Here is a 27,778-nt window from a genome sequence, read left to right as displayed (position 1 = left end):
TATTTAGGTAATTGATACAATTAGAACTTTCAGTGAAAGTTTAGATACTTTTCACTGTGAAGACTTGAATTTTAAAAACACTGATACACAGTTGTGTTCGTGGGCTCTGTTTCATGCAGATCATTGCAAGTGTGGGCGCTTAGAGTGTAGGTCCGCAAAACACAGGTGGGCTGAAGGGAGCAGTGACCAACACGTGGGTACCTCACTGCTGACCCAGTTCAAGAGCTGCTCACACTGTCGTTTTCCTGTTATGCTTTATTTTGAATTAAATCACAGATACTGTTTCACAGATATTCAGCCAGTGTCTGAAAGATGACTCTTGAAATTACATACACATACATAATTTTAAATTTAATTATATAACACCATGGTGCCACTTGGTCCTGGAATAATGTTGATTATTTCATAGCTTGGATCCATGACTTCGTATTAGTGGTTGGATATATTTCTTGTAGGCAGGGTTCTCCTGAAAGAAATACATTATTAAGATGGTATTTGCCTGCCAGGATTAAAGACTCTTACTTTCAAATTAAGCAGTTAGTTTTAAAAAAGTAACATTACATAAGATCTTTAATTTCTCAAATTATTTTTTAAATTCATTTTGTGTGAACATATGGAAAGACATTTTCCCAAAGGGCGTCTTTCCTTTCTCATGCGGATTTTAAATTGTGGATGCAGGTGGCTGATTAAAAAGAAAACATACAGCTTATCTTTGCTTTTGGAATTTTAATACAAATAAAAGGTTTGGCTTTCTAAGGGTCTGTGTGAAATCGAACATGAACCACAGAGCAAGGAACCAGAAAGCGGCATCCAGTCAGCAAGATTGTGTCTCAGAATTGGTTTCTCTGGTTTTGTTTTGTTTTGTTTGAGCTCGGGTCTCACTGTGTAGTGTAGGCTGGCCTTGAACTCACTATGTAGCTCAGACTGGCCTCGGACTCATGGTGATCCTCCTGCCTCAGCTTCCTTGCACACATGGTCTACAACTCTTTTTTTTTTTTTTTTTTTTTCTTTTCCTGTTTTTTTGAGACAAGGTCTCTGTAGTTCAGGCTGGCCTCGAAGTCACAGCACCTCTCTTTTCAGGCTCCCGAAAGCTGGGGTCACAGGCCTGTGCTATCACACCTGGCAACATGGCCTTCAACTCATTTCCTACTGTGTCTTTAATACCTAAAACAGTTTCTGTCAGCATAGTGTGTGCTCAATCTGTACTTACTGAGTGGCTCGAATGAAGGCATCTGTGGATGTGTTTAACACATGTGTTACTTGGGGGAATATTTATAGTTATATGTTGGGAGCAATGGGATTCTTGATTTGAAATGACCACTCCTGGTTCTTGCACTGGGAACGTCAAGATGGAATTGCCTAGGGATGAGTTTGTGTAGGGACGGGAGATGTCTTTTGCAGTTTTCTCTGGAGACGCTTGCTCAACTTAATATCCAGATCAGGTGGAAATGCAAGGCAGACACTGGCCAGAGTCAGCCGAGAAAGGGCACATGTTCCTGTCCAGGGGTAAAGCCAGGGAGACGCGATGCTGCATTTACTTCAGCACAGCACTGACTGGTAGGGAACCAGTAAGTATTCCCACTGGCTCTTCTCTGTCTACAAGGCCTAATTCTCCATAGCTGCTGTTTTAATTTATTTAAAATACGTATAATGTGCCTTTTTGTGCTGTGCAAATGAAAAATATCTCTTTACTGGATCTTCAGAATTAGCTCTAGTAGATTAGAAAAGAACATGTTAGAAGTTTCAGTGGTCTCCGAAGGCGTCACAAATGTGTATGTGATTATGCAGCCACAATGAACACTCCACCAAGCATCTTTGCCACTCACTGGAAACAAGGTAATTTACCACCTTACCTTACTAACTAGCTGTGTGTGAAATGGCCATGGTGCACCTGTCACCTTTCTAGCAAGGTAACGAGGCTGGATGACAAGCATTTGTCTGCAGCATTTGTGTGTAGTGGGTCCCTTGGTGTCACTGTGTGGGTCATAAGACTGTTCCTTTGTTCCATATCCTGACAGTGGGACAGGGAAGCCTCCATCTGGGTTTATAGTCAAATGAGAGGAGAAGACAGAGAAAAATGAATGGGATAAAGTTTTACCAAATCCCTGCAGCTATGGGTCATGCCTCACTGAGATAAGCCTGCTCTTAGAGATCCTGATTAAAGTCTTTAAAAGTGAAGATGAAAAACTAGAGAATCTGCATTCTTCAGTGACCACAAGATCCAGGGACCTGAAATGTTTCCGAGGTGGCCAGTAAAACAGGTCTGAGCTGTGCAGGTCAGCATTTCCTGACAGGTGTGTGGTGGGCTGGCTCTGTGGAGCACCAAAGGTCACACAGATCCTGGGTACCGGGCTGCACTGGGAAGGCCACGATATTTTAAGGCCAGCATTTAAACTTAAAAAGGACAGAGATCTCATTATTAGAAAAAGTGACAACTAGAAATAGGCTAGTTGCTGGGCATGGTAATGCACACCTATCATTCATCCCAGCACTCAGGAGGCTGAGGCAGAAGATCACTGTGAGTTGGAGGCCAGCTTGGGCTATGTAGTGAGTTCAAAGCCAGCTGTCACCAAAAAAAAAAAAAAAAAAAAAAAAAAAGCCAAACCAAAACAAAAAACAGGCTAGTAAATAGATAAGTAGTAAATGTACGCTTTGTTGGTTTGTTTTCTGAGATAGGGTCTCATGTGTATTTCAGACTGGCCTTGAGCTTGTGTGGATTCTCCTGCCTCAGCCTCTTGAGTGCTGGGATTACAGGTGTGTGCAACCTCCTGGTGCTAAATGTATGCCTTCTTTATTGCTTGTATTTCCTTGCTGAGTTGAAAGGATGTATTCCTGAAGGTAGGGTGGACCGAAGTGGGCTCGCCTTCCATCTGCCAACCACCCTGAGGATGACTGGTTCTGTTATAATTTTAGATATTCAAGTTAAATTAAGCCATGAGGTATCACAGAATACAAATTGTTAAAGCAAGTCTGACAGCGTGCTAGGTGTGAAGGAAAGCCTGAGAGCTGCCAATAGGATGCAGTACTAAGACACCTTTTCTGAAATTAGATCGGAGAAATAGGAAAGTCAGTTTCACCTTTCATTATAAAATACCTAGATCTGCAAAAAAAAAAGAAAAGAAAAAGGTCTTTTGTGCCCTTTGTTTTGATCATCTATTCCAAATCTGCTATCAAATGCTGGCTCCCCAAATTCTAAATACAAGATTTATTTCTTGAGTTACGTATCTACTGGCATTCCTAACTCTTCCTGCTAAAGCTGGGTGGAGCCTGGGCCTGGCCTGCAGGGCTGGGGTTTTATGAGCCTCCCCTCTCTTCTTGCTGTTCTGACAGAGATTCCTAGTGTTCTCCTCAGGCAGCTGCAATCACCTCTCTGCAGCCCTGGCTGCTGCTGTGCACGGCTCTCTTGACTACCAGAGGTGACATGGCAGCCCTCCTTCCTCCTGGGAGCTTGGGGACAAAGGAGTCCGGTCTGAGCAGGAGCCTTGGAGCTTCCTGACACCTCACCCCAATTCTGTCACAAAAAACTGGGTTAGAGGCCGAGAGGAAGGGGTGCAGCCAGCCTTGACTTACCTTCTTGGTTTTCGTCATTTGGGAGTCAGCTTGCCGCTAAGTGTACATTCTCTGGGGTTTATCAAGCCTTGATTTAGAGCCGGCTTTCTTTTTAATTTCCTTTACCAACTCTGAGCAGTGCATTTGCTGAGTCTAGTTCCTGCCAGGCCACGCCCCACTCCTGGTTTCTTTTACACAGTCTCTAAAAGTGCTTTCCACAGATACCTATGCCAAATGATTTTCAACCTAATGGAAATCAATCAGGCTGAGGAAACACAGAGGTGTATTTAATGCCTGTTTTCTGTTCTCTTATATAATTTGTAACGTGTTATGCTCACTTACCTGAGAATTATTGTTTGGTGACATCTGAGCCCACTGGAACAAGCGTTCATACACGTTCCCATCATAACAGCCAAGCGCAGAGTTTAAGCACTGATCGGTGAAGTCAAAAGCGTCGGTTAACAAGACAGCATCCTTCCTGAAAGGAGACAGGGTTCACATCCAGGCTGTCTCTCTGAAGGCATTGTGAACACCGACCGTAAGAGGCATCATCAGTCACTTCTCAAATAATTCAGCTTAATTTCTAATCAGATGCATAGATTTAAATCATAAATACATATTGCATTTCCTTAGGGCTTACTAGTTGAAAAACAGCACAGCCCAGATTCTCTCTCGTTTCCTTCTGACCGGAGGCAGTTTCGTCTTTCCCCTGATACTGTCCGAATGTCTGTAAATGTCTTGTTTGTGTAACTGACAGCTCCCTGATGCTTCAGAGGCACTTTCTACTTAGTGTCTCTTAGCTGCTGTCTGTTGGCTCTGTTACAAAAGACAAGGTTTTCCTTTCAGCATCCTCTCTTCACTTCTGCCTCTCCTGACCCCGTGCTTCCTCTCTTGGTTCCTTATCTTCTAATATAAATTGTAATTTTGGCTCGATCAAAATACAGCCTTGTGGGCTGTGGTGGTGCATGCCTGTAATCTCAGCACGTGGGAGGCTGAGGCAGGAGGATGACTGAGAATTCAAGGCCAGCCTGGCTACCCTAAACTACAGAGCAAGGCTGTGTCTCAGAAAAAAAATGCAGTGCTAACGTTAGGATGATGGTACATTGTCAAAGCATTGTGGCGGCTGAGATACTGTCCCTGACTGACCCTTTCTCGATGCCTCCTCCTCATTATGATAAGCCCTGTCACCTGTTTAAGGTCCCTCCGTCCACCATGGTCTCACTTCTCTAGTTCCATGGTGCGTTGTATTCACTTCTCAAAAATACATTTAGCCATTTCTCTTGCTTTTCGTAGCACTTTAGCAAGGTGGAAATCCAAGTTTCCACTGCCTCTGCGTCACTAGTTACATATGCCTGGGAAAACCAGTCTCCTCTGATGGCCTTAGAGTCCAGTGCGTCCTGCCGCTGCTCCACGATCATGGGTTTTTATTATTGTTGTTCGGTTTTTGTTCTGTTTTGTTTTGGGGACAGCCTCACTGGCCTTGAGTTCGCTATGTAGCCGGGGCTGCCTTGACCTGGTGCCGACCCGGCTGCCTCAGCCCCCCAAGTGCTGGGCGTACGGGCATCGCCAGCAGCCCCGCTGCAACCGTCTTCCATTGCTTTAGTTCACTCACTCTATCTCTCTCTCAGGGGATGGCTTCTTCTGTTCCCTGTCATCCCCAGCTCTGCCCTGTGTACCTCATCTCTTGTACCCTTTCTCACTGATAAAGTAGAAGCAATGAGGGACTTTTCACATGGTCCCCTCCTGTGTCATTTAGCTGCTTACCGACCTCCTGTACTTGGATTCCTAATAGGTTTTCTAAACAAAACACCTTCAAAACCAAACCATCAGTCTCTTCTGCCCACCTGGCCCTAACCCAGCCCCCCTGGTCTCCCCCATTTATAGTCAGTAGCCTCGCTTCCTCTTTCTGTAGCTCCATGTGTCTAATCTGTCAGTGAATCCTGTTGTACTCTCCAAGCGTGTCCAGCCTTGCCTGCGTCTCCTCATCTCCTGGGCTCCCACTCAGACTGTGGCTGTCGCTTCCCAGCTGATCTCCGTGCTGGGCTCTTGTTTTCTCAATTAGTTTTAGAGTTGAGGATTGAAACCAGGGCCTCGAACATACTAAATAAATGACCTGCCCTTGTGTTACACCACCAGCCTTTTTTATGCCTAACATGACAGTTGAAGCCATTCCTTAACAACCTACAACCGATTCTTTGTGTGTGACTGTGCTGTGCTTACACAAAGTGAAAGCCCGGGTCCTAAGACTGGGCAGCGGGGCTGACCCTCTCTCCCCTTCACGCGCACCCTGGCCCCTGGCCTCCGCCCTCCTCCGTCTGGGTCATCGTCCCCAGCGGATGCCTGTGCCACGTACCCTCTGGCCGACACCTGTACCTGCGCCCTGCCGGTGCCCCCCCATGTCCCCTTCCTGCCACCCTCAGGTCCCTTTGCAGATGCCCTTCCTCCCGCAGGCCGCGCTGGACCTGCTCCCCCCAACCCGCAGCAGCCCACCCTCCTGTGTGGCCCTCACGCCCCGCTCCGTCCTCCCTGCACGAAGCACCCCTCCCTTGCATGGAATCGATTTGCCTCCTTGTGCATGGCTGCATGTTTCGCGTGTGCACATATGTAGGCCTGGCTTTCCTTCTCCGTGAGTACTGCAGCCTTTTTAAATCTGAAACTCATATCTTTCATCTGGGATGTTTTCTTCAGTGATTAGTGATTTGCCCCCTCTGTTTTCTTTTCTAGACTTGTTTTTCAGATGATGAACAGGTAGGGTAGGTCCTCTCACTTTCTAAAAATCTTTTTTGTCTTTTTGCTTTTTTTTTTTTTTAATAAGTTTTCTCCGGTTTATCATTCAATCCTTAAGTTGAATTTTAAAGATTTTCTCTCTCTCTTTTTTTAATTTCGAAGAGCTTTTTCCCCCCTATGATTATTTTAAAACAATGACATTCTGGTTCTTAATTTGTGTAGGTGTTTGGTTTGGAGTTTTTTTTGAGAGAGGAGGCTCTTGCTATGTACTTCAGACTGCTCTTGATTTATGTAGTCTAGGTTGGCCTCGAATTCCCAATGATCCTCCTGCTTCAGCCTCTCAAATTTGTGTTTGTAATATATCTTAACGCCCAGCTTTGTGTTTGAAGTATATCTTCTTAATTACTTTTTTTTTAAAGTTTCTTTCTCACTGCCTATTCTTATGTTTTCAAGTTGCCTTGTCCTTGTTTGCTGTGATTTCTATCTCTTGTGTTTGGGGCTTCCCTCAGGCATCTGGGGATTCCAGAGTGTCTGATCATAGCTAAGCATTAGTCTGTGAGGTGAGTCTCAGTCTTTAATTCCTTTTCCTCAGTCTGGTCCGATTCTCTACAGGAGCGTCACTGTGTTGTCTTCCTATAGGACATGAGCCTGGTTGCCACTTTTTTGTTTTGGTACCGGGTATTGAACTCATGATCTTGTGCTTGCCATGCAGGCGTTTACACCCCAGAGCTAAATCCCCAGCCCCTGGCTGCCCCTTCTGAGGGTCTAGTACAGAACAGTGCTCAGAGGCGGGAGGATTAGTAAGTGGCCTGTGAGGCTGCCAGTGTTCTGAGGGAGGCCTAGTTCTTAGTTATACGGACAGGGTTTATGTTCCCTGGTCCACAGACGCTCTGTTTACCCTTCCATGATCAGAGCAGGGTTGAGAAAAGTTTAATGGGGATTCAGCTTCTTTGGAGTTGGACTTTCAACCTAACCTGTCAGCTCACCTTTGTCCCCAGTGCCAGAAGAGGTACACAGTGCTGCTGGCTCCTGGGGCGCAGGGGGCTCCTGGCTGGACCTGTATTCCAAGCCCCAGAGTGTCCAGGAAGGAACAAAACTACACACCTATGTTTAACCTGCGTCTTTACTTACAGGCACCCAGCTGAGACCGCAGGACCACTTCACAGCTTGTTAACACCACAGAGAGCTGGTCCTTGGTGTCAGAGTCCTGCCCTGCATTTGTCATCCCAGAAGTCTGAAGGAAATGATGACAGTCAAGGCTGGGGTCTGTGTTAAAAGCATGAGACCTGCCACACACCTAATGACCTGCAGGAGCAAGGTCACTTAGAAATCATAACGTAAGTCAATCAATCTGTGGGTCTGAAGCGTGTGTAGTGCAGAGCTCAGTGCTGTCTTGTCCTGAATTCTCTGAGTCCCTAGAGCCAAGGCAGACACTTAAAAGGGCTGTTTACAGATTTAAGAAAACCCCATGCTTATGAGGTGTAAAGGTGGTTTTCAGTATCTTATTACCATTGCCAACCAGGGCTAGAATGCTTTTGTGTTCACATGCTTTAAAAATAGCAAGTTTCAGAAAGTTAGATAGGCTTAGGCTGGTATTGTTGAGTACTTCCCTATGTTCTAATGACTTCCCCTGTTGTGGTGTCTGTAGTAGGGAAAGTTTAAAACTACTTTTTTTTTTTTTTTTGGTACCAGCAATCGAACTCATGACCTCACACTTGCCAAGCAGGCGCTTGCACCACTGAGCTAAATCTCCAGCCCAGGGAAAGTTTAACACTGGGGCACGATTGTGTCAGATACATTTTAACTCTTTTTCATGGTTTAATTGAACAAATATTCACTAGCCACCAACTGTTTGCTTATATGTGGTCATAAATGGCATCTAATATACAGTTAGATATATTAGTAATTTGGTCTATGTGTCACAAAAATCTTGTTTACAAAAATTTCAATTTTTTTCTTTTTATTCTCCTAGTATTGCTGATAGAAAATCAGCTCCATCACTCCACCTCCACCATTTGGAGAAGACATATTTTCAGCCCACTGAGGTCGTAAAAGGGTTGTGTTCTCAAGTTAACCTGTTCTTAAAAATCTTATTGATAATGGTAACTGATTTGTATTGTTTTAATTTTTGTTACTCCTAATATCATGGGCTTTGGTTTTGATATGCTTTTAAAGCAGTATTTAAATTATGTATAAAGTAACAGGATGAAAACATTGCGTTAGTATTTCATGGCTCTAAACTATACTGTGTTAAGGCCACATTTTAAAAGTATTTGTATTGCTACTTTACAAGTCAGTATATGAATTATTGAGTTAAAAAATTATCTTGAAACTAAGGGAATATTAAAGTAAGTCTACTAAACTCGGTAAGAATTTCTGTAGTTCATTCAAACAGACAGAGATATGCATAAAATAAATAATACTTCAACCTTAATATGCAGGTAAAGCACAGTTCTCAAGCTGGGCATGAGGTTGGATCTGGCTTCTCCTCTAGGCAGTTGTGCAATTCTGAGCAAGTTAATTCTCATAATTCCCATCAACACCCATCATTCATAGGTAGCAAGTTTCATGTTATTCACATGCTTTGGGTGCTGTCCTCTTTTGGGACAGTGTTGAAGAACTAACTGAATTGAGGTTATGTTTATCCTTATGTGTACCGGGGTCTAGGATTGTTCTCTGAAGGCTCACGTGGTCTGAAGACCCAGCCACTCACCGGATCAGGGAGAGCAGGTCCAGGTAGGCTGTTCTTACCATGTCGACTTGGGGGCCAGACAGAAAGCCATCATAAAGAAAGATGCCTGAGTCAGCCAAGATACCATGTAAGGCGAAGAGGTCACAGAGGCGTTTGAGCACTAGCTGAATCGCTGGCTCACTGTCTAGTTTCTTCACGGCGTCCTGAAAACTCTTCACAGTGACATAGTAGCAGTGAGCCTACAAACACACAAAGGTGCATGAGCCACTGATTTCTTTCTCTTTTTTCTTTTCTTTAAGAGGAAAAAACAGAATAATCAAGAACAATCAAAGAACTACAACAAAATGACATAACAACAAACAATAGTGATACAAGATTTTAAAACAAGATGATAGGAATTTAACAGTGGCTGCTGTATTGCATATTATTACCTTCAAAATAGTTGCTCAGGTGACCAGATACAGGCATGCAAAATTGATCAAACAGTATAATTTCCATTTGAGCAGTTTCTTCCCCTTTTACTATATCTATTATAACTTTTGGATCCTATTTACTCTTTCATTCTTACACTAGGGAGACAGTATGATGTTTACATGTGCAAGTCTGATTTATTTCACTTATGAGTATGGTTTCTAGTTTCATCCATTTACCTATAAAATGCTTGAGTTTATCATGCTTTTTGGTTGAGAGTACTCAGTTGTATAAAAATACCACATCTTTTTTTTATCCATTCCTCAGTTGATGGACGCTTAGGTTGCTTCCAGGATCTGGCTATTACAAACTGTGCTGCTATAAACATGGGTGCACATATATCACTGTAGTATGATGTTTTCAATTCTTTGGGGAAAATATCCAGAAGGGGACTAGCTGGATCAAATGGGACCTCTAGTACTAGTTTTTTGAGGAATCTTCACATTGATTTCCACAGTGCTTGCACCAGTCTACACTCCCACCAGCAGTGGAGAAGGGTTTCTTTTCCCCACATCCCTGGCAGCATTTGTTATTGGTTAATTTCTTGATTTTAAATGCTACCTCAGTGCTGATTTAACTTACATTTATTGAATGACCATTGATGCTGAGCATTTTTCATATATTTATTTGACATTTGTGTTTCTTATCTGAGAATTGTATATTTTATTTCTTCATCTGAGAACTGTGTTTTTGAATAAGGTCTTTAAGTTTGGGGAACCTGATTTTCTTCAATTCTTTATACATTCTACATAAAATGTCTGAGGGATAGTTGGCAAACATTTCTTACCAATCTGTGGGTTTTCTTTTCACTCTACTGGGGATTACTTTGGGTGTGCAAAAACTTTTTAATAAAATGAGATTCCAGTGGTTGATTCTTTGAGGCACTTCTCATGTAGTTTGTGTTTTGTTCGTGAACTCTTTGCCTATCCGTATGTCCTTGAGATTTCTACCTACTTTGTCTTCCAGTAGGTTTAGTGTATGTTTTAATATCTAGATCTTTGATCTGTTTTGACTTTAGTGCATGGTAATAGACATAGGAATCAACCAAATAAAAGAAGTAAAAGATTTACACATGGAAAATAACAGTACTCTGAGAAAAGAAACTGAATAGGAATTCAGAAAATGGAAAGATATCTCATGGATAGAAAAATCTAACATTGCAAAAATGGTTATTCTCTCAAAACTGTTATACAGATTCAATGCAATCTCAGTCAAAATACTGTTAGTATACCTCACAGAACTAGACAAAACATTCTTAACATTCATCTGGAATCATAAGAGACCTAGAATAGCAAAGGCAATCCTGGGCAACAAAGGCAAGGCACGAGGCATCACAATCCCAGACCTGAAATGATACTACAAAGCTGCTATAATAAAATCAGCATGGTACTGGCAAAACAAAACAAAACCAAAAACAGAACACCAGACCTGAGGATCAATGGAACAGATTAGAAAATGCAGACACAACTACAAACACACTCAGCCACCTTATCTTTGACAAAGGGGCCAAACATGTTCACTGAAAGAAAGACAGCCACTTTAAGAAATGGTGCTGGAAAAATTGGCTTCATGTAGGGGGCTGGTGGGTTCGGGACTTGGCTTTGGTTTCCTCTGGGGAAGTTTCAAGTAGGTTTGAAAGTGGAGAGAAAATACACAAGGGACACAGAGCGAAGTGCCACTTTTCTAAAAAATACAGCTATTTATTGTCTGCCTGGTCAAAGCAGTGGTGCACACACATGCATGTGTGCGCATGAATGTGGGGTTAAAGTGTAGTGGTTCAAGTGTATATAAAATTTGTCAAGGTGAGATAAATTCCTGGACGTACTCAGTGGTGTTATTTAGCCCAGAGACAATGGTCTGGCTCTGTCTGTTGTTAAGATAGTAATTCAGTACTGGTCGTAAGTGACCACATCATTAACCTAGTGACAGACTGCTCTGACAGATGGGCTCCTTCCCCAAGGCCTCCTTCTCCCTTCAGCCCAGCAACTAAAGGATGAATGCCTGAGTCAGCAGGAGCCTTCAGGATTCTGCTGTTCTTGCACTGCAGGCTGTTATATATTTTTGAGTATTTGCCTTCTGTGTAACACAAATGCACCTGCTTGTTTTACCAGGTAAGATATTTGAGTTCCAGTAAGGAGAGAAAAGGGAGAGAGAGACAGACAGACAGACAGAGAGACACAGACAGAGACAGAGACAGAGAGATAGAGAGGCTTTTCAGCTAGGCATGTGAGACATGCCTGTAATTCTATAGGAGGCTGAGGCAGGAGGATTGGCTAGCCCGGGCTGCAGAATCAGCTTAAGACCAGCCTGAATTAGAGTGAGACCCTGTCTCAAAAGGAAAAAAATAAGTATTTCTCAATTTTTTATGTGCATACAGATCCCCCAGAGAAAGTAGTTCCTCTGAGAAGCTTGCGCTGCTGGGACCGATGTTACTAGAAGGTGTAGAGCAGAGGTGAACCTCAGCCGCCTGCCTGCCGAGGCAGGCTGTCCAAATCTTGGAGAGCTCTGAAAGATTCGCTTTCACTGGTGTCTAGAGTGACTCGGGGCTCAAAGGAGCTCATGCGGGGACTCAAAAGATGCAGGAAAGGTCATCTGAGGTGGGCTGTAAGGCTGTACTTCAGGCAGCTGAAGGCATTTTTTTTTTTTTTTTTTTGTCTTTTTCTTTTTTATCAGTACCGGGGATCGAACTCATGACTGCCTGTTTGCAAGGCAGGCGCTTATGCCGCTGAGCTAAACCTCCAGCCCAAGCTGAAGGCATTATTATGAGGCCCAAGCCTTGGGTGTGAGGAGGTGATGGGTGTCCGAGGAGCTTTTGTCCCCTCTGCAGGAGGGCCCAAGTCCAGGTCCAGGAAGCCCTGTGAAGGGTCTGGTCAGGGTTTCAGTCTGTGCAGGGCATCAGTGACCGCAGCCTTCCCCAGGGTGGTAGAGGCTCAAGTTTCTTATTTGGAGAGAGCCTGCTTTCCCCAGAGAGGCCTTACACAGCTGCCAGCGACCCCACTTTGCCAGTGTACCCGTGTGAGGCCTCATGGTTGGGCTGGTCTGAAAGCTCCAGAGATAGAAGATGAGCATGCGTATGGTGCTGGCCCTGCTGGCCCAAGTAGCCTTTGGTGCTCAAACTGGGTCCAGGTCAGCAAAACTAAGGACCTAGCTTTTGTCCTGGAGCCCTGCTTTGTCTGCTCTAACCTGCAGGCCACACCTGTGGGCTGTCAAGTCTCTGGGCTGAGAAGTAGAATAAGGCAGGGCCACCCGGGGGCACTGGCTGGCTTTTGCTCAGAAAGCTTGGTGGGGGAGCGCAGGTGGCCTCCGTGCCTTGGGGGGAAAGGGTGTGTCTTTATTGCTAACTGCCTCTGAAGTATTACCCAGTCAACTCAGTCTTTGTGAGCAGGTGCTATTAGGTCCATTTTTCAGATGAAGAGACTTAGGCTCTGGGATGCTAAGTTCTTTGTCCAAGGTCACATGGCAGAAAGTGGATGAAACAAGATCCAAGCCAGGGCTGCACTCTTAGCTGCCTCCAGTGCTACAGAAGCCAGGGGGACTGAGGTGGACTACGCCAAGCCCCAGCATCCAGAGAGTGACGCCTCTCCTGCAAGGGACCGAGCTTAGAGGCCGGCATTCGCTCGGAGCCCTTTGCTCGAGGTCCTACTGCGTGACACCCACAAGCTGAGGCCACAACCCAGCCCCTGGCTTTTCTTCCCTCGCCGCCATGCCAGTGTGGCCCCTTGGATCCCTGCATGATTATTCCTTGCCTGCACTGATAGCTTTCAGAAAGACAAGGCCTTGCCCTCTGTGAGCTGGGAAGCTGCTCACGCCATGCTCTTGCGAAACACTAGGGTGCCCTGGACTTAGCTTCTTACCCTTGTGGCCCGGAGCTTGAGGCTCATCTTGGCCGCTCATCACACTGAGGCTGCTGGAGCATACAGCTTGCCTCTGAGGCACAGGGAAGGGAGGCTTCGTCCCTTCTTGGGTGCCCTGTCCTCCCCCTTTGAAGGAGGATTCTGCTAGTCTCCCTGGTCAGGGCGTGTGGACTAAATGAAGGCAAGCAGAGGTCTGGAAACAGGAAAAGGAAGAGTGGGTAAGGGGGGTCCTTGGCATACCCTGTATGTGGATGGGGCATGAGCATGGCAGGGGTGGGTGCCCTACCCAGGACCACTGAAGCCCAGCTGCAGAGGTGGGGCACAGCCCCAGCGGGTGTAGTGGAGGGCTGGGTCGTCAGGTGGCACCTCTGCCCGGCTGGCCTGACCAGTCCCACCCTAGGAGGTCCCCTGCAGACCTTTTAGGGCTCTCCTGTCTGAGGCTGTCATTTTCCAGGCCTGAGGCCTGAGAGTTACAGTGATCCTCCCAGCTTTTCCAATTGTTGGCAGGGCCACTGTCCCAGCTCCCTAAGCTCCACAGGCTTTTCCCTCTGTGGTACTGGGCTTGAACCCAGGGCTTTAGTACTCAGCTACCTCCCCAGCCCATTTTTAAGTTTCTAGACAGTGTTTCACTAAATTGCTCAGGCTGGGTCTAAACATGTGATCGCTCCATTCTCACCTCTCCCCCTCTCCACGATGCTCACTGGGGAAGTCACTGTCCACACCTAGCTATCCTTTCTTCTACCCCTCAGTATCTCTGCCCCTACCCACTTTTCCCCACGCTCTCTGTGCAGCTCAGAGTGGGTACCACCCTGAGTCCTGGACAGAATGTTACCCCTTCCTTCTGACTGGCTGCCAGCCTCCAGTCCACTCCTCCCTGGGGCCACAGGATCCTTCTAGAATGAAATGCTGATCATGTTCACCCTGCTAACATAAATCTGGCAAAGGCTTCCCACTGCAACGAAAACCAGAACCCAGCTTCTCGCAAAGGTGCAGGAGGTTCTAGACCTTGTCTGTCTTCTCCCTCTGCCCGCCCTGCTTTTCCTTGCATCCATTTTCCCTTCAGCACTCACGTGGCAGGACTGGAGTTGCCTCCCAAGTACCAGACCTTTCCTTGCTTCTTCCTTTTGTACCTTTTGGAAACCTTTCTCTCCAAAGCTGTCACCCCACCCTTCTGCAAGCTGATTTCAAGCATCTTATTCTTTGAGGCACTTCTGGGAAGTCAGCAGAGATGCATCTGCTCCTGGGTCCCACGGCTGCCCCTGTTTCCCTGTCCTGGGCCTTCCTTGATTGTAGCTAGGTGTGGACAGTGACTTCCCCAGTGAACATCCAACCCAATGCCCAAATATTTGCCGACTGACTGTCGATTATGCACAAACACAAAACATGGTGAAAATTGAATCAGACATCCAAGAATTGCTTCCAGGGCTAAGGGGAGACATGACCTGCTTTTCTATCTGCGAGGAAATGTTTGAACAACCTGAAGCAAATCCAATAACACTGCCTCATTACCTTTTCCCCTAAGAGCTGCCAGCAAGATTGCCTTGGAGTTAAGTCCTTTAATTAAAATACCTTGGACTAAAGCCTTGGATGTGAAATGAGGGCAGGCTGCGGAACAGGGCTGGGGATGCCTGCTGCAACACAGGGCCATGCCCCTGCCCCTCAGTGGCGACAGCTCACCTTGGCAGCCTGGACAAGGCTAACACTTGTCTGGTTCCAGGCATCCTGCTGGTCAGCCCCGGACTGCGTGAGCACCTGCAGGTGACGTGCTGAGTCCTCTACGAGCCTGAGAGCCAAAGAGAAAAGATTCAAAATTGATGGATGATTTCTGTGTTGATTGCTCAAGTGGGGTCAACCTAAATGCTTGATGAACCGCACCTCTTCAAGGGCAGGCAGCCCCAATTTACACCGGGGAAAACTGAGTCCCTAAGAGGTGGACTCACTTACCCAGAGTCCACGGCGAGTAAGGAAGGAGCCAGAATTTGAATCTGTTGCTTACCACCATGTTCTAAAGCCCTAGGCCACAAGCTGACCCTTTTCTAAGGCAGTTCCATCCCGATAACCAGTGTTTCCTGGCCTGAGCGAGAATGGTTATTTAATTACAGGCACCCAGCCTGCTACAAGCTCTACTTCAGGCGCCTAACTCTTGACCTCCAAAGCACTAAGTGAGTTGTTTGTCCTGCAATTGTTAACCTTTAATCTCCTGTATTTTCTTTTTCCTGCCTGTCCATCCATGACTCTTGGAATTTGTGTGTAAAACAAACTGTTTATTAAGCAATATTTATTTTGCCCTTTCAGGAAAGAGATAAACAGATGCCACACTGAGTTTGAAGCAAGGACAGAAAATGGCATTTTAATTTCCCAGCAGTCTTATTTGCCTTCCTCACCTGCTCCGACTGAAGCATCAGCTCTGGGGGGTTTATCAGACTGATTCCTGGTGGATCCCTACCTCTTAGGACAGTGCCTAGCATACTGTAAGCATGTAACTAAAGTGTCCTCAAGTTGCTGGGAATCTCTAAATAACTACTAGCCATCCCTTTGGCCACGCATTGGGATATAAGACCTCTTATTGTATGGTGAAAATATTTTTTTCTCCTAGTTTGTTTTTGATGTTTTAAGTTTGGGGCAAAGTTCAGCAGGCTCCTTTTTAGGTAGTTTAACCTGTTTTCTACAATGGTGTCCAAATGGGCTAGGGCTTCTTTTCATTCCTAGCTTCTAGCATATTTGATCGGTCATGTTTACTCACAGAGTAGGTACCTGACATTATTTGTAAAGTGAAAAAATGTATGAGTCCTGGGGTTTGCCTTGTTCCCTGAGCCTAGCAGACCCTGGAAATAACTTCTATTCTGTCAGATAGCCAGTGTCTGTTTTTTGAGACAGGGTCTCACTATGCAGTTCAGGCTGGCCTTGAACTCATTTTGTAGCACTAGCTGGCCTTGAACTCACAGCGATTCTCCTGCCTCAGCCTTCCAAGTGCTGGGATACAGGTGTGCATCACTGTGCCTGGTTTATAGCCACTGTTTTGAAAACTGTTTTTAGATATTCAGGTGTTTCAAACTCACAGGTATTGGTTTACTTCCTAGTATTTGTTTGCTATTGATACATTTGTAGTAAGCTATACTATGGGCATATTTATTGTATGGCAAATTACCATAGGAAGCTAATGATTTGAAAACTTTCCTTCACTGGCCAGAGATGTGGTACCCCTGTACCACTGTGATCAAGATACAGGAATAGTGGTTGTCAATGGCTGATGCCTGGGATGTCCCCTTCTCTCTACCCAGGGCAGGAGGAGCTGATGCCCCATGACAGGGAGTGGATTTTAGAAGTGTATGGATCAATTTCCACCCGAACAATCCCACAGGTCTGGGTGTGAGGGGCACTGGCTCACCTGGCCGCTGTGTGTGCCCAGGCTGTGGTATAGATCTCTGGGAGGAGGAAGTCAGAGGCATTCTGGGCTGGGCACTTGTCATGGTGAACCATGGTGAAATACTGGACAGACTGAGGCAGAGACCTCTGGGAGTGAGCACCTTCAGTCTCCCAAATCTGCTGGTAGTTCTTCATCAGAAACCTGAGGGTGGGAACAATGAGATGGGGCTAGCCCAGCCCTCACCCCCAGGGAGCCTCCCCCATTCCCAGAGGACACGCCCCCCTTCCTGCCAGCCTCCTCTCTTGCTCTGAAGCCTTTTGGGCTGTCCTGCCGAGGCGCCCCTAGACTCCAGGGCTGTGAGCTGGGCAGACACCCTTACACAAGTGAACAATGGGCATACAAGAGGGAGGTAAAGGAGGACTCTGCTGCCCCCTCACAGTGCTGCCTAGAGGCTGTGTGTCTGGGAGGCAGCACTCTGCTGAGAGCCATGTGATGCCCTGGGACTGGCGTCTCCTCCATCTCTAGATGGGGGATCGGACTCACCCCAAGTGAAACTGAAGGAGAGTATCGGGGAGTGCTTGCCACGGTGGTAGGCAGTATGTGTCATGCTACTGTATTCCTTTTGCACGTTTTTAAAAAACCCATCACTGCTATTATTCCATTAGCCAGTAAACTCCTTTCCTCCCGCATACAGAAAGACTGGCTCTGACCACTCACTTGGGAAGGTGAGTATAGAAGGTTCCCGTGGCCTCAGAGGAGGCTGCAAGGACACTGGAAGAGGCGAGCTGGCTGTTCCCTTCCTCTCAAGTGTGGGCTCCCCCACCCTTTTTGGTGGTCCTGGAAGTTGAAGCCAGCTTTCTCACTGAGCTACATCCCCAGCTCCTTTTATCTTTTTGAGACTACATCACTCAGGCATCCAGGTTGGGCTTGAACTTGTGATCCTCCTGCCTCAGCCTCCCAGCGTGCTGGGATTACAGGCATCTGCCACTCTGCCTGGTTTGAAGCCTTCTGTGCAGGTTCTGTTCTGAGCCTCAGGTCTCGGGCTGAGCAGGGCAGGCATACTCCGTCCTCAACTGGTACAGTTGGGAGCAGAGCTAATAATGCGAACCCCAACACTCCACCAAGGATAACAGTCGCATAGGCTTTGATGAGGAGGGCAGGATTTTTCCTGTGAGTGCTGGGAGGCCAGTGCACACTTTAATCAACAGAAAGATGTGATTCCTCTAGGTTTTGAAAGATTCCTCTGCTGCCCATGGAGAAGTGGGGCAGTGGAGGAGCAGGAGACCAAACAGGAAGGGTGACGTGTGTGTGAAACCTTAGCACCGGGAGGCTGAGGTGGGGACATTGCTGCAGGTTCAAGGGCATCTTGAGCTACAGTGAGTTCTAGGCCAGCCTGAGCTACATAGTGAGACCCTGTTCAAACAAGGCGAAACAAAACAACCCAGAAGAAAAAAGAGAAGAAGGAGGAGGAGAAAAAAAGAACCGGGACACCAAGTAGGAGGCTGATGCTGCTGTCCAGGCTGTCCACCTCCCAGCGGTGGCCTGGCTGGGAACAGCAGTGGATGGGAAGTGTGGTGAGCTAGGGACATACCCTGGGCCTCGGCCCCCAATCAGCGCTCCCCAGGCCTGCTCCTTCCATGGTATCAGACAGATGCCCCAATAGAGCAGAAGCTTAGGGGGTCTTCAAGGGTCTAAGGGGACACCTGGGCCACTCCAGGCCTTACCTGGCTACCTGCAGGTAGAGCACTGTATTCTCGCCCTCGTAGGTGCAAGAGGCCACCACCTGGGTGGCCAGGGATGGCAGGCCGCTCAGCTTGGAGTAGCCATGTCCACCGCAGGCCCTGCGGCAAAGCTCTACTCCATATGCGCAGAAGTCTGTCATCATGGCCTTGGAACCCGTGGTCAATACGTGGAGCTGTAAGGACAGGAGGGGTCAAGCAGTGCTGGACTCCGTGGTTCAGTGCACTTACGGCTGACCAAGTGCTCATGGCCTGCTGAGCCCTGCTCTGGAAGGTCGGGGTTACTCAGCTAACATTTTATGAGTAAGAAGACTGAGGCTCTGAGAGGCTCCCGCAGGGTGCTGGGCACAGAAAAAAGAACAAAGGACAATGTCTCCACGACCTTCCCCAAAGAGTGTGGCCTGGACGGGCGCTGTACCCTGGCAGTTATGTAGTCTGGCACCTGATCCGGAAAGCTGCTCCATGAGCATAGTACCCCCATCAGCTGGCCCATTGCGTGGATTTGGGGAAGGTGCCCACCCAAGATTCATGTCTGAGCTCTTCACCTGTAAAGTGGCACTATCAGGGCCGGGGACTCTTGGAGGAAGGGGAGCAGGTCAGAGCATGAGATCTTCACAAGTGGGAGGGTGGGTGCTATGCTCACAGCTCGGGCTGCAACATGACTGCGTTGTAATTTGTCATTGTTAGGAGGTGGGACCTTAGGGCCCTTGTGAGTGGATGAATGCTGTGATTGGGGGTTGGGGAGGGACTTTGATACAGAAGTAGACCCCTCCTAGTGCTTTTTCATGTGACCTTTCACATGAGACCTTCCTGTGACCTTCCTGCGATACAAGGAAGCCCTTACCAGAACCCTGGAGGAATCTGGGAAGTCTCTACAACAGTGAGAAATGAATTTTGGGTTGTTTTGTTTTGTTTTGTAAAATATGGAATGCTTCATGAATTTGCATGTCATCCTTGCGCAGGGGCCATGCTAATCTTCTCTGTATCATTCCAGTTTAGTATATGTGCTGCCAAAAGCGATCACTTGGGTTGTTTTTTAAGACAGGGTTTCACTGTGTAGCCCAGGCTGGCTTTGAACTCACAGTGATCCTCCTGCCTCAGCTTTCTGAGCGCTGAAATTACAGGGGCATCCACCAGGCCCAGCCTGTTTATAGGCCACCTAGTTAATGCATAGTAGCTGAACAGACTAAGACAGAGGTTTCCAGGAAGCACCTGGCTTGGGTTTTTGGGTCTTGGAAGCCCCTACCCATTTTTCCAATTTTTGAGTCCTTGGGAAACAAAAAAAGAACATGATGGAGTGGTGGTCAGTGGCAAAAAGCAGCAGGCTAGAAAGAAGTCCACTGAGTTGGACTCAGGCTGGGAACAAAGGCCCAGCTGGGGTTGCTCTCTGGTCATCGTACGCTTGACCCCTTGCCCTGCTCCCAGCATCCATGCAGATCCGAGGTCTTGGGTGCTCTGGGGTGGGCGACAGCTTACAGGCTGTAAAGTGAGGAGGAGAAAACCGAGACCTGTGGGCTCAAAACTGTGGGTCCCTGGGTGTGGGGGCGCAGGTGGGTAATCTTAGCACTCAGGAAGCTGAGACAGGAGGATCACTGTGAATTTGAGGCCAGCCTGAGCTACAAAGTGAATTAATTCAAGGCCAGCCTGAATTGCACAGCAAAACTTTGTCTCAAAAATACTACAAAACAAAACAAACAACCCTCCCAAATCATCAAGAAAGCACTAGAAGGAAAGTATTCATGTGAAACTACAGAGAATTTTTTTCTGTTTTTAGATTAATTTTCTGTTTTTCCTTTCTTCTTACTCCTTTCTTTTAATTTTTTTCTATTTTTTATTGTCCATATTATTTTTTCTTTTATCTTCTATTTCTTATTGGTCTTTTTCTGTTACCTTTATCTTTTTCTGTAAATCTTTTTACTATAATGGGATCCTCTGTCTCACTCTCTCCTCCTTTTCACCTCCTATTGCTTAATTTTTCAAATTTTTACACTCTTCCATTCCCAATTCCTTATATTTTTGATAATATAACAGTAAACTTTATTAATCATTAGTGGAGGCATAGTTATCACATTTAGTAGATATCTGCTGAATGTCAATATTTGGTTTGTTGTAAGATTTATGCCACAGGTTAAGGGACGTTGGTATATTTTTTATTTTTTTATTATTATTTTTAGTTTAGTTTTGAGACAGGGTCTGGCTGTGTAGTTCAGGCTGGCCTTTAACTTGAACTCACTGTGTAGCCCAGGCTAGCCTCAAATTTGTGGTGAGCCTCCTGCCTCAGCCTCCTGAGTGCTGGGATTACAGGCCTGTGCCACCATGCCCAGCCATTTCTGATTCTTACGATATGTCAATATTCAGGGTTTTTTTTTTTTTTTTTTTTCTGTACTAAGGATGGAACTCTCAACCTCGTGCTTACCAGTGCTTGAGCCCGTAAGCTAACTCCCCGCCCATCGGTTTGTTTGGTGTTACTGTCTGTTACTGTCAAGTAACACTGTCTGGTGTTATTGATACCCAAGGTGGAATAATTGTTGCTCTTTACGCCAAGGCCCAGATTACCTCTGTATCATTAACAGTTCTGTGGTCCACTCCTGCGGAACCAGGTGCCAAGTCAATTACACTGCACCCTGACTCGTACTGATAGAGCTAATGGGGTCTTGGGAGGCAAAGACCTATAGCTAGCCACGCCTTTTGTGGGTCCCCAAAAAGCAGAGTAAAGACATCTCCACACTAGCATCAATGTCTTTCCACCATAAGTGCCATAAACCAAGGCACAAAACAAAAAACAACAGAAACACGAGAAGACCAGGCAACAAAGTGCCCCCCGAAACGCCTAACTCCCACAGAGCCCATCCATGGGGCACTGAGGAGGAAGAAAGCAAAAGCCTCCCTGAGTTATTTTACAGGATAACAACGATTAAAACTCAGGTCAATGAGGCGCTCTGCTGGCTCACAAAAATATATGATTAATCAGCTAACGGAAGAGGTGGTGGAAGGTCTTTCTTTCCCGTCCCCTTTTTGTGCCTCAGTATGCTCATCTGTAAAATGGAGATATAAGTGGTATCTACTGTAAGCAATGCTTATGAAGTACAGTACCTGGACAGAGGTCTCAGTGTGGAAGTAAGTCCACTGCACTTTATCCAAGGCCTGTGGGCCAGATGTGTTTTGGAATCAGAATGGATTTTGGATTTTAAAAAGGCAAAGCAGGGCATTTAAGGCCTGTCTATCATCCACCTATCATCTATCTATCTATCTATCATCCATTTCATACCCCCAGTGGGCTCTGAGCGGCTTAGGGAACATACTACCATTTTGGCTGCATTTGTGCTCAGCAGAATAGCTCAGGGCAGCTCAGGCCAGGTTACACTAAGCTGCTAAGTGAGCCCCAGGGGAGTTTTGGTTTCCAGAGCTTTGGGGGTCTCAAATACACTTCAAGGAGTGTGGGTCTGTGTTCTCTATACTGTAGGAAATATCTCCTCTATCATCACTGGGTCTCCCATGTCAGGGTACGGCTCACCAGCACCCCAGGAACTCAGCCAGAACGGGGACAGAAGGCCCCAGGGGTGGAGCCGTCCCAGCCCCTGTGGCAGCTGCTCCTTGGCAGACGGGGGCTACCTCGGGCAGGAGGCTGGTGTCATTGCTCTGAACAGCGTTGTAGGCGTGCTGGAAGAACTCCAGGAGGCTGACGGCCTGGAAATGAAAGGCGTAACTCATGGCCAGTGGAAAAAGGAGTTTCTGCTGCTGAGTCTGGTAGTCCAGGATTTTTGCCTCTGGGTCACTAAGAGGAAGAGAAGCAGAGGATTTGGAAGCTTTTGAAATGTCTTGTCCACCTCTGCCCATCCCCAGCACCATAAAACCTGAGTGCTGGAAGCTCCTTATCACATTACGAAGGTGGCAGGATTGTAATATCGACCCTCGAGGCGTTATCTACCGTGAACATCTGCACGGTTCCGGCAGGTACTGCCTCTTATGGGGAGGATTACAGACTGCAGTACGACCACCGTATTATCCTAAAATCTGAGCAGTTCTGAAGTCTAACATACCCAGCCCCCAGGATCAAGTGAGGGGTGTGGCCCTGCACCCCTGATGATCCGAGCTGCCCACGCCCACTTGCTGTGTGCTAGGAAGCATGCCACACCTACACCTGAAGACCCCAGGGAGGGGATGCTGTGTGCCATGTCCACTGCCTAGCACCGTGTCCAGCATGTGGAAGCTGTGCATGGAAAGGTGTGGCTGTGGGAAGCCTCCTGGCAGTGATGGGAACAGGGCCTCTCTGGGGCAGCCGCTCCTCGCCCCTCATGCATCCCCTGTGACCATTCTGGGGATGGCTCTGCAATCCTGGCAATGGGGTGCAGGTAGCAGCAGCGCCTTCTTCCCAGTGTCCTGTCCTCCGGGAGAGATACCCTTAGCCAGAAACTGACAGATACAGGCTGCTGATGTTCAAGGGAGCCAGAAAGCCGCCCCCCCACTCACGTGGCCGGGCAGGCCTGGATCTGCTGCTGCTTTCCAGTACCCGGTTCTGGCACCGTTAGAGAGGTGTGAGGGCAGCGGGCCCCAGGGGGCTGAGCCTTTGCTATGTTCTCTGTGATGGCCTCTGGCTGCCCCTTACCTAGGTCGCAGCCGGCCCTGGCGACGGATGACAGAGTAGCGTGTGGCGATGACGCAGGCCTTCTGTAGGGAGGGCAGGACTACCGACGTCAGAATGTCCACACGGGTCACCACCATGGGCAGGTAGTTGCTCTGTGCTGTCCCACATCTGATGTAGGTGCCATCCGGTAAGACCTATGGGAAACAAGGGCAGGTTCTGGTTGGGGCTGGAGCCGAAGTCCCCATCCCGGAGTCCCCAGCTGTGGCTGCTTATTCCGTGTGCCTCCTGGTCATCCGGAGCAGTTGCAGGTGTGGCCACAGCAGCAGTAACACATGAAACACTTCCTTGCTGCTGCTACCTTGCCACGTCCCAGTGTCCTGGTTTACCCTCATCTCCCCCACGATCTATAGTGAAAGAGGGAGCCCAGCACAGTCTCGGCCTCAATATCTGCCCGCACACCGGTTGCCATCTTTCTGAGTGCTCTGAGTGGCTCTCCCAGGCCCCTCTGCTCTCCCATCACAGAAAGGTTTGAGGCTCAGGGAGGCAAAGTGCCTCTCCCAAGACCACACTGCTCTGCAGCTGGGCGTCTGCTCTGGTCTGTGGGACACCAGAGCCTCTCTGGGAGTTGTAGTCCAAACTCAGGTATAGGGTAGAGGACCAGAAGTGGTGGCGCCCTGGGCAAAGTGTCCATCCCCTGTCCAGTCCTTGGACCTGTGCAAAGCGGCTTAGCATGTTCTCTCTAGGAACTCGCACGTGGTCCAGCTGCAGGAAGCCATTGTCTGCATTTTCCAGGCCCATCCTGGGTCCGATGTCCCCAGCAGTGATTCCTAGGACATGGAGACGAGAATGTCTGTCAGTTGAGTGCCTGCTATATGCCTGTCACCACACACACATTCGGGTTCCCAGGAGTCTCTGGCCTTGGGGTCACTGTCTCCGTGCTGCAGGTGAGCAAGAGAAGGTCAGAAGGTGCTAAATCTTATTCAGGGTCCCCTGCCAGTTAGCACTAGTCTATCCAACTGGACCCTTTGTGGCCTCATGAAGATGTGTCTGCACTTCTCCCATGGGCCTCTGGGTCTCGGAACCTTGTCCCAGAGCAGGTCTCTAAGAGAGAAGCATGGGTTACCTGGCAGCGGGGTGTGGTCCTGGGGGCTCCGGATGGGCACCACGAAGGCATGCATGCCCCTCTTGGCTCCTGAGCAGATCAGCTGGGCCATGACAATGGCATGGGTGGCCAAGCATCCCACTGAGGGCAGGCAGAGAAGCATGTCACAGAAGGACCAGTGCACTGCTGTCCCCAACCCAGACTCTGAGACTGGAGCTTCCTGATGGGCAACTGAGTTCTCAAAAAGTCACTGGTAGCAGAGAGGAAGACTTGACCCCAAATGACCAGATGCAATGAACAGTGATTTGGCAAAGGAACTGTGAAATGAGCAAGGTTTTAGGGAATTTTGCCCCCTACCAAAACTATTCATCAGTCTTTATCACTAACCTTAGAAAAATGAATATAGACAATAAAATTTGTTAAAAATCCAGGTGGTCCCCATCCTTGTATTGGTATTTTCTAGTTCTCCAAGTCAGGTTTGTAGGGATCATTTTCCAGATACAGAAACTGAGGCTCAGAAAGCAGAGTGACATGCTGGTCCCTTGTGCAGAGGAGGTGGAGCTGGGATTTGAGCCCTGGTCTGACTGATCTTAAGCTGCAGATTAAGATCTCCACAATTTTGACTATGTCTATCTGTCTGTCTCTCTGTCGCTCACCTCTTTGACCCCCTTCTTCTGTTTTTATTAGGCTCCTTGCATTTGCTGTGCTTTCCACTCTGGAATTCACTGACTAGCCCCCAGGTGCCCCAGACTGGACTGAGAAGGGGTTTTCAAGCTCACAGGCGGGGGCTTGGTGACTCCCTTCTTGTAGCCTGGCAGTCACTGAGCCTCAGGGATTCGGGGTGTGACTGCCACCTGGTGGCCATCTGGTGAGAGCCAGGCAGGGCCAGGGGCCAGGGAGGCACTATGGCCTGTTGCAGGCAGGCTTGATCATTAACCTGCGGTGGCGGCGAAATAAATAAGAACCCTTGGGCTTATAGGGACACCTGAAACCAGGCCAAGTTTGTGTGCCTGTGTGGCATACGCACATGTGTGTGTATATATGGGGAAGAGATGCTCAAAATTGGGTCAATTCTTATATCTACTTCCTTGGGGACTCCCAGCCACTCACCAATAAAATTTTTGATTTCTTACCCATTTCAGGGAAGTGAACAGCTATGCCCAGGGTTTTCAGCAGAGAACTGCAAGTCACCCTGAGGTCTGCTGACAGGTCAGAGCCAGGGCTGCTCGGCCTGCACTGTCTGCTCTTTGGAAGGACAGGGAAGGGGCCTGGGAAGATACTCACGGTCTCCAGGCCACCACTTTGTGGCAGTTATTGTGGGGCTGTGTATCACAAACTCCTGGGTGGCTGCGTCATAGGTGGCTTCAGTCTCCAGGCCCTGAAGGTATGACCCTTGGGATCAAGGAGGGCAGTCAGCACTTGGCCAAGGTGGGGTGCTTACAGAGCAGGAGCTTCCCGGTGGGCCTGGCCTCTGAGGGTTCAGCCCAGTATAGAGCGAGGGTCAGTGCTTTGCTGTACACATGTGGGTCTTTGTCCTTTCATCTGTTAGTTTGTGGGGTGTGCACACATGCGTGCAAGGAGTAATTTGCCCCACGGGTAGCTGATACAGTATATCTGTGCAGATTAGAAAAAGGTGCCCCTTCCTCAAGAATTGAATGTTTTCACATTAAATGTACAAATCTATGAGACCTCTGGAGCTGTGCAGTGCACAACCTAAACACCGTGTGTGGCAGCTCTGGCTCACCATGTCCCATTTCTGTCTGTGCGTATGTTGCGATGATCTGGTATGTTTTGCAGAGGGGGACCCATTTTGCAATCTGCTCTTCTGAGCCCAGGCTGATGATGGCTTTCGTGGCAACAGTATGCACCCCAAGAATTATATCTCCAGAAAGGGCCCTATGGGAGAGAGATGCTGTGCATGAGTGCCTATGGAGATGAGGCCCAGGTATCCTGGGCCTGCCGGTGTGCAGGAGGGAAGGGCCATTGGTACCCGGGCCTCCCTCCCGTGAGGACCGTGAGAGGGGACAGAGCTCTAAAGGGGAGCCCAGGTAGGCTGCTCTTTAGTGGGGCAGCCCTGGGGAGCACCTCCTTGCGTAATCAATCTCAAGCCCATCCTCTGGCCAGTTCAGGCGCTGGGCCATCTTGTGCAAGAGGAATCTTTTCTGAGCGGCAGCCTGGAAATGCTCTTTCTGCGTCATGAAGTAAGTGTTGACAAGACTGAATGCTGGGTCACTGCGGAAGAGGCTCTCTGCAGGGGATAGAGAACAGAGGCCCTAGGGATCAGGCCAGCGCATACTTTCACAGCTTCCTGCCCGTCTGCCCCACAGCAGGAAAGTCATTTTACAGATGAGACAGCTGAGGCCCCAGGTGGGAACTGTGACCTGTCCTGGGTGACAGAGCTCTGTGCAGCAGAATTCGGGCCAGCATCTGGCTCTGCTGCAGATTGAGACGGATTCAGGGAACAGTGCACGCTAATGGCACAGTCATAGCCAAGGAAGTTAATCACTTAACAGTGGAGTTTCAAGGGCAAGAGTGCCAGTAAAGTTCTCTTCTAAGACAGGCATGTGGGAGCCAGGCATGGTGCTGCAAGTCTGAGTTCCTCATGGCGGGAGAGCTGAGGCGGGGGAATCCCAACTTGTAGCCCACTCAGGGCAACTTAACGACTTAGCAATATCTCATCACAAAATACAAAACAAAAATAGGGCTGAGGATGCCACTGAGTTCAATACTCAGAACTGAAAAAAGAAAGAAATTAAGGAAGAAAGGAAGATAGTGTGGGGTCAAAGCAGATGTGCATTCTCACCTACTTCCCGGCGCAGCGTGGTGTTCCGGGCACCCCTGTCCAGGAGGTTGGTAAGTCGCTCCACATCGAAGGCCTGCCGACGCCTCTCGCTTTCTATGTCAGGGTGCACTCGCTGGCTCCAGGAGTCTCCCAGGGACACTCGGTGTGCCCGGCTGCTCATGGTTCCCTGGTGTCCCAGGACAGGCCTGCTGCCCGGCTGCTGTGCGCGCTGCTCGGGTAGAACGGGTTGTGCTAGCAGCGCCCCGCTGGGCTTCTGTACGCTCGCTCCGCCCTCTCCTGCCCTCCCCTGCCCTTCCCTCCCCTGCGCCACCCTTCTCGCCCCTATCCCTCCCCTCCCCCCTCTTCCCTGCCCTCCCCTGTCCCTCGCCCTCTTCCTCTCCTCCCTCTGGCGCTGAGCCAGCTCTGTTGCCAGCCCTTGCCTACTGAGTGTGAGCTACAGAGTGGACTTTTATGGGGTCTCACCACAACACTCGAGCTGGGGTCTCTGCACTTCGCTACCAACGTCTTCCGGGGAAGCCTCCACGGAAAGTCGGTCGAGGACACCCGCGGAGAAAACTACCTTCGGTTAAGTAAACAGCCCGGAGCCAGGCAGCTGGGGGTGCCCGAGGCTGGAAGCGGCCTGAGCAAAGGCACAGCTCTGGCCAAGCTGTGCCCCCCTGCGGGCTGGCGGTTCCAGTTCCCTGCTCCCGCTTCCTGGGCTTTTGTGCCGCGTTTCTGGGAGCTCTGAAGCGCACCGTGGAGCCGAAGGGAGGACGCCTGCTCTCTGCGATACCCTGGGTCCCCTGGGGTCCGATCTCCTTTACGGCCGGCCTTCGGCCTCTCGGAAGCTCACCTTCCTCTGCCTCCAACCCCGGCCACCTCGCCCCCGCCTCAGCTATGCCCTCCTGCA

At 48.5% G+C, this 27,778-nt stretch overlaps 1 protein-coding gene and 1 non-coding gene across 4 annotated transcripts; both read right to left on the bottom strand.

Annotated features, from left to right (window-relative positions):
• Window positions 1-235: 235 nt before the first annotated feature.
• On the bottom strand, window positions 236-27,778 carry Acox2 (acyl-CoA oxidase 2). Of its 3 annotated transcripts, XR_001199397.3 has the most exons (16): window positions 27,352-27,778; window positions 26,890-27,097; window positions 26,172-26,334; window positions 25,831-25,982; window positions 25,371-25,478; window positions 24,108-24,227; window positions 23,696-23,811; window positions 23,006-23,178; window positions 22,012-22,174; window positions 18,385-18,575; window positions 16,682-16,861; window positions 14,971-15,076; window positions 8,990-9,207; window positions 7,408-7,510; window positions 3,892-4,027; window positions 334-466 (listed from the first exon to the last, which is right to left on the bottom strand). XR_001199397.3 is itself a non-coding variant. In XM_063257183.1 (15 exons), the coding sequence occupies exons 2-15, from the start codon at window positions 27,047-27,049 to the stop codon at window positions 404-406; spliced, it is 2,049 nt and encodes a 682-aa protein (XP_063113253.1). In that variant the 5' UTR covers window positions 27,050-27,097; window positions 27,352-27,773; the 3' UTR covers window positions 236-403. The 3 variants fall into 3 exon arrangements, 2 of the variants coding, with proteins under 2 accessions (XP_063113253.1, XP_063113254.1); XM_063257183.1 differs by lacking the exon at window positions 7,408-7,510 and having other exon boundaries at window positions 236-466; window positions 27,352-27,773; XM_063257184.1 differs by lacking the exons at window positions 7,408-7,510; window positions 25,371-25,478 and having other exon boundaries at window positions 236-466; window positions 27,352-27,774.
• LOC111754712 (U6 spliceosomal RNA) lies at window positions 19,317-19,423 on the bottom strand. Its single transcript, XR_002789381.1, has one exon. It is a non-coding gene; the product is annotated as a U6 spliceosomal RNA (small nuclear RNA).

The sequence above is a fragment of the Cavia porcellus genome, unplaced genomic scaffold, assembly GCF_034190915.1.
Source record: "Cavia porcellus strain 051 isolate PalLab524CR breed Dunkin Hartley unplaced genomic scaffold, mCavPor4.1 scaffold_10, whole genome shotgun sequence".
Taxonomy (NCBI): domain Eukaryota; kingdom Metazoa; phylum Chordata; class Mammalia; order Rodentia; family Caviidae; genus Cavia; species Cavia porcellus.
Note: the sequence above shows the minus strand (reverse complement) of the source record. Positions and strands in the feature narration are given on the sequence as shown.